This window comes from Ovis aries, chromosome X (assembly GCF_016772045.2).
Source record: "Ovis aries strain OAR_USU_Benz2616 breed Rambouillet chromosome X, ARS-UI_Ramb_v3.0, whole genome shotgun sequence".
Classification (NCBI taxonomy): Eukaryota; Metazoa; Chordata; class Mammalia; order Artiodactyla; family Bovidae; genus Ovis; species Ovis aries.
In genome coordinates this window covers 29,156,038-29,161,846 of record NC_056080.1, presented here as the reverse complement: position 1 = coordinate 29,161,846, position 5,809 = coordinate 29,156,038, and the positions used below count along the sequence as shown (strand labels likewise).

Genomic DNA, 5,809 nt, shown 5'->3' with positions numbered 1-5,809 from the left:
GCTGCAACTAAGAGCCAGCACAGCCAAATAAATAAGAAAAAGGAAATGAAATATCAAATGTTAAAAGTACTTGTTAAAAAAAAAAAGACAAGGGGTGGTGGGTGGAAATAGTATGAGTGCTACAGTAGTTTATAGAGAAGTCTAGTCCCAACTCTGTCATTTACTAGCCTGAAGTACTTCAGCAAAAATCAAACACTATCTCTATGAGCCTTGGGCTCTCCATCATGAACTGTGTTTGATAGGCCCTGTCTTGTTGGACTGGTGGAATATATGTATTTACAGAAAGCATCTGTCATGGTGCTTGACTCTACTGAGACATTAGGGGCAATGGCAGTTATTACTATGATTATCTTGACCTCAGATAATTAGCTGGGATTACATCAGCTGGTTTTTTTTTTCTTTTTTTTTGCATCTAAGAGATATCAGGTACTATGCAGCATTCTAACTGAAGGGAAAAAAAAATACCCAACCTCCTGAATCTAGCAAAAATTCTTCCTAGCAATGAAAACAAAGTAATATGCTGTTTCCAACCCCACTTTACCCTTTTTTCTTTTTCTTGAGGTAGAGAGCACCAAATATTGTCTCATTAATCTGTGAGTAATGAATAAGGGATATGTATTTTTGGTTAAATATATTTGGTATTCTTACTGCTCTGGCTACACATTCTGATCCTCTCTCTCTGAGAGACTATAATTGAATGGGAAGAGGCTGAGACATTTTTGACTAAATATCACCAGTATAAGCATGAAGACTTCTTAAAAGCAGATGCTCAATTAATGTTTGTATAAAAGAAGAACCACGAATAAATCATTTGCAATAATTTATAATCTCAAACATTCTTGAAAAACATAAGCATATTCAGGTATATAATATATAACTTTTACCTTTACAAAAAGGGAGACTAAACAGAGAGGAAAGTAAACCAAAAACTGACTAGCTTTCAGCTATATCTCTATTTATGTATCAATGTTCTGAGCCTCTCTTAGCGTGGTGTCTTTCACATTTCTAAGCATATTCTCATCCTAAAGTGATGTTATTCTCATCCTGAATCACAAGTGATTTAAAGATTTCCAATATGTATTTCAAAAAACAAAACTCTTACTCCTGAATCTAACAAATAGCAAACAATGTGTACCCATGTAAATAATATACTTCTATCATTAAACTAAATAAAGTTTTTGTTGAAAAAAGTAATACTGAAAATTTGGGGGGGTAGTCAACAAGTTATTGATGCATATGAGGAACACAAGTTGACAGGCTTTGCCAACCACAAAGTGAAGAGTGGGCTTCAGACCACACTAGGGCGAGATGAGCAGCTGGATGTGGACCTGGAGTGGGCACTGGCCAAAGCAGAAGGGCTAACACTGGCTGAGGCAGAAGGGCCAGGCCTGGCCCTGGCATACGTGTCAGCCCTGGCCGAGGATGAAGTACCAGCACTGGATGCAGCAGAAGGGCCAGGTCTGGCCAAGGCAGAAGGGCTACCACTGGCTGAGGCAGTAGGGCCAGGCCTGGCCAAGGCAGAGGGCTACCACTGGCTGAGGCAGAAGGGCTAGGCCTGGCTGAGGCAGAAGGGCCAGGCCTGGCCAAGGCAGAAGGGCTACCACTGGCTGAGGCAGAAGGGCTAGGCCTGGCTGAGGCAGAAGGGCTAGGCCTGGCTGAGGCAGAAGGGCCAGGCCTGGCCAAGGCAGAAGGGCTACCACTGGCTGAGGCAGAAGGGCTAGGCCTGGCTGAGGAAGAAGGGCTAGGCCTGGCTGAGGCAGAAGGGCTAGGCCTGGCTGAGGCAGAAGGGCCAGGCCTGGCCAAGGCAGAAGGGCTACCACTGGCTGAGGCAGAAGGGCTAGGCCTGGCTGAGGCAGAAGGGCCAGGCCTGGCTGAGGCAAAAGGGCTACCGCTGGCTGAGGCAGAAGGGCCAGGCTTGGCTGAGGCAGAAGGGCTACCACTGGCTGAGGCAGAAGGGCCAGGCCTGGCCCTGGCAGACGTGTCAGCCCTGGCCGAGCATGAAGTGCCAGCATTGGATTCAGCAGAAGGGCCAGGTCTGGCCAAGGCAGAAGGGCTGCCACTGGCTGAGGCAGAAGGGCCAGGCCTGGCCAAGGCAGAAGGGCTACCACTGGCTGAGGCAGAAGGGCTACCACTGGCTGAGGCAGAAGGGCCAGGTCTGGCCAAGGCAGAAGGGCTACCACTGGCTGAGGCAGAAGGGCCAGGCCTGGCCCTGGCAGACATGTCAGCCCTGGCCAAGGCAGAAGGGCCAGCCCTGGCTGCAGCAGAAGTGCCAGGTCTGGCTGAGGCAGAATGGCCAGGCCTGGCCCTGGCAGACACTTTAGCCCTGGCCGAGGCCAAAGTGACAGCCCTGCTGGCAGCAGAAGTGCCAGGTCTGGCCAAGGCAGAAGGGCCAGCACTGGCCAAGGCAGAAGGGCCAGGCCTGGCCCTGGCAGACATGTCATCCCTGGTTGCAGCAGAAATGCCAAGTCTGGCTGAGGCAGAAGGGCCAGGTCTGGCCAAGGCAGAAGTGCCAGCACTGGCTGAGGCAGAAGGGCCAGGCCTGGCCCTGGCAGGCATGTTAGCCCTGGCTGCAGCAGAAATGCCAAGTCCGGCTGAGGCAGAAGGGCCAGGTCTGGCCAAGGCAGAAGGGCCAGCACTGGCAGAGGCAGAAGGGCCAGGCCTGGGCCTGGCAGATAAGTCAACACTGGCTGAGGCCGAAGTGCCAACCCTGGCTGCAGCAGATGCGCTAGGTCTGGCCAAGGCAGAAAGGCCAGCACTGGCCAAGGCAGAAGTGCCAGCACTGGCTGAGGCAGAAGGGCCAGGCCTGGCCCTGGCAGACATGTCATCCCTGGCTGCAGCAGAAATGCCAAGTCTGGCTGAGGCAGAAGGGCCAGGTCTGGCCAAGGCAGAAGTGCCAGCACTGGCTGAGGCAGAAGGGCCAGGCCTGGCCCTGGCAGGCATGTCAGCCCTGGCTGCAGCAGAAATGCCAAGTCTGGCCGAGGCAGAAGGGCCAGCACTGGCAAAGGCAGGAGGGCCAGGCCTGGCCCTGGCAGATATGTCAGCACAGGCTGAGGCCTAAGTGCCAGCCCTGGCTGCAGCAGATGCGCTAGGTCTGGCCAAGGCAGAAGGGCCAGCACTGGCAAAGGCAGGAGGGCCAGGCCTGGCCCTGGCAGATATGTCAGCACTGGCTGAGGCCCAAGTGCCAGCCCTGGCTGCAGAAGATGTGCTAGGTCTGGCCAAGGCCGAAGGGCCAGCACTGGCCAAGGCAGAAGTGCCAGCACTGGCTGAGGCAGAAGGGCCAGGCCTGGCCCTGGCAGACATGTCAGCCCTGGCTGCAGCAGAAATGCCAAGTCTGGCCGAGGCAGAAGGGCCAGCACTGGCTGAGGCAGAAGGGCCAGGTCTGGCCAAGGCAGAAGGGCCAGGCTTGGCCCTGGCAGACATGTCAGCCCTGGCCGAGGCCGAAGTGCCAGCCCTGCTGGCAGGAGAAGTGCCAGGTCTGGCCAAGGCAGGAGGGCCAGGCCTGGCCCTCGCAGACATGTCAGCACTGGCTGAGGCCAAAGTGCCAGCCCTGGCTGCAGAAGATGTGCTAGGTATGGCCAAGGCAGAAGGGCCAGAACTGGCCAAGGCAGAAGGGCCAGCACTGGCAGAGGCAGGAGGGCCAGGCCTGGCCCTGGCAGATATGTCAGCATTGGCTGAGGCCGAAGTGCCAGCCCTGGCTGCAGCAGATGTGCTAGGTCTGGCCAAGGCAGAAGTGCCAGCACTGGCCAAGGCAGAAGGGCCAGGCTTGGCCCTGGCAGACATGTCACCCCTGGCCGAGGCCGATGTGCCAGGTCTGGCCGAGGCAGGATGGTCGGCACTGGCTGAGGCAGAAGGGCTGGGCCTTGCCATGGCAGATATGTCAGCATTGGCCGAGGCCAAAATGCCAGACCTGCTGGCAGCAGAAGTGCCAGGTCTGGCCAAGGCAGAAGGGCCAACACTGGCAGAGGCAGAAGGGCCAGGCGTGGCCCTGGCAGACATGTCAGCCCTGGCCAAGGCCGATTTGCCAGGTCTGGGTAAGGCAGGATGGCCAGCACTGGCCAAAGCAGAAGGGCCAGCACTGGCTGAGGCAGGAGGGCCAGGCCTGGCCCTGGCAGACATGTCACCCCTGGCCAAGGCCGATGTGCCAGGTCTGGCCGAGGCAGGATGGTCGGCACTGGCTGAGGCAGAAGGGCTGGGCCTTGCCATGGCAGACATGTCAGCCCTGGCTGCAACAGAAGTGCCAGGTGTGGCCGAGGCAGAAGGGCCAGCACTGGCCGAGCAGAAGGCCCAGCACTGGCTGAGGCAGAAGGGCCAACACTGGCCGAGGCAGAAGGGCCAACACTGGCCAAGGCAGAAGGGCTGGTCCCGGCTACAGCTCTGGTTCTGGAGCTCTCTACCTCCTCTCTCCAAGCCTCCTCATAATGCGGCAGTAAGGCGTCGGGGACCAAATCCTTGACCTTGGCCAAAATCTGCAGGACTTTTGTCTTGCTGGTTTCTGAGAGCGCTTTAGGACCCCACAGGAACTCATAGCGAGGGGGATCGCTGCCGGGCACCTGGCGGTACTCCAGGTACCCTTCCCGCACCAGATCTTCTGTGATGAGCTTTCTGGTGTCTCCAAAGATGAAGTGCCTTCTTCCATCATAGATGCCCAGAATATTCAGGAACTTCCAGATCTCCTCCTCAGAGGCACGGTGGCCATTTAGGTAGATGACACCCAGCAGAGGCATCAGAAGACCATTCTTCAGCAGCCCCCAGTCACCTCTCATAGACTCACTGTCACTGAGATCTAGGTTGCTCACCAGGGTATAGCAGTGACTGTTGGGCCTGACTTCCTTCAGCACCAGGCCAAACACCATCTCCATGTGTTCAGAGGCCCTGCTAAGGATCTCAGGGAATTGCTCCCTGTACCTTCTAGTGACTGCCTTCAGCATTTCTGACCTCTTAATGAGCTCCCTCGCCTTATACTTACACAGCATGTACTGCACCAACATCTCTGCCTTCCAGGTCAGAAGATCTGTATGAGAGCTCTCAGCAGCAGCTGAGGCCTGGGAAGAATTTTCCCCTTCCTGAACTTGGCCCTCGGCACCAACACCAACAACAGATCTCGAGCGTGCTGCGCGCCTGACACCAGATCTTTTGCGTATAGCACCTGCAGCAGCGCTGGTGGTGCCTTGGGCTCCTTGAGGCCCCTTGGAGATGCCAGCAGCAGACAAGGTTGAGGGACTGCTCTCTGAATCAGGAGGGGAAGAGGAGGTGGTCTCTTCTTCCCCAGATGTGGTAGCCTGATCATGAAGACCCTGGGTCTCAGCCTGAGCCTGGCGATGTTTCTCATGAGCACGGTGCTTACTCTTCTGCCCACGAGGCATGATGGCTGTGGTCAGGGACCGCAGGCAGGAGTCTGGGCCAATAGACAGGAGGTTGGGGCACCTGGAGGTTGGAGAATGAGGTGGTATGAGCACCTTAAAACAGGGAGATTTCACCTTGGTTTAATCAAAGGCTGCCTCTGCAGGTGTCCTTGAGGACACTGCCCTAGGAACCCACAAGGCTTCTGTTTTCCAGGTCAGCCTGTCCCCTGAGAATCCCACAGAGGAAGAATAGAAGCCTTACTTTTCCTCTGCGACCTCTCAGCCCTGCTTTGGATTTACTGACGTGACAGCAGGTGCTGGCAGTGGGGTCCTCTCAGCTGATCTTCAGTATTATCACATCAAGTCCTGGCGGAGCCTGGGCACCCTTCCCTCTGATACTCTGATACAGACATTTTAGACCTCCACATGATCCAGAAACAAGTGAAGGGCTGCTTCAGTTCACCTCC

The 5,809-nt window shown here is 55.4% G+C and overlaps 1 protein-coding gene across 1 annotated transcript; it reads right to left on the bottom strand.

Annotated features, from left to right (window-relative positions):
* Window positions 1-1,246: 1,246 nt before the first annotated feature.
* LOC101102464 (melanoma-associated antigen B2-like) lies at window positions 1,247-5,363 on the bottom strand. The gene is made up of 2 exons (XM_042241876.1): window positions 4,285-5,363; window positions 1,247-1,478 (listed from the first exon to the last, which is right to left on the bottom strand). Exons 1-2 carry the CDS (start codon window positions 5,361-5,363, stop codon window positions 1,289-1,291), a joined length of 1,269 nt encoding a protein of 422 aa, XP_042097810.1. The 3' UTR covers window positions 1,247-1,288.
* Between the last annotated feature and the right edge of the window lie 446 nt (window positions 5,364-5,809).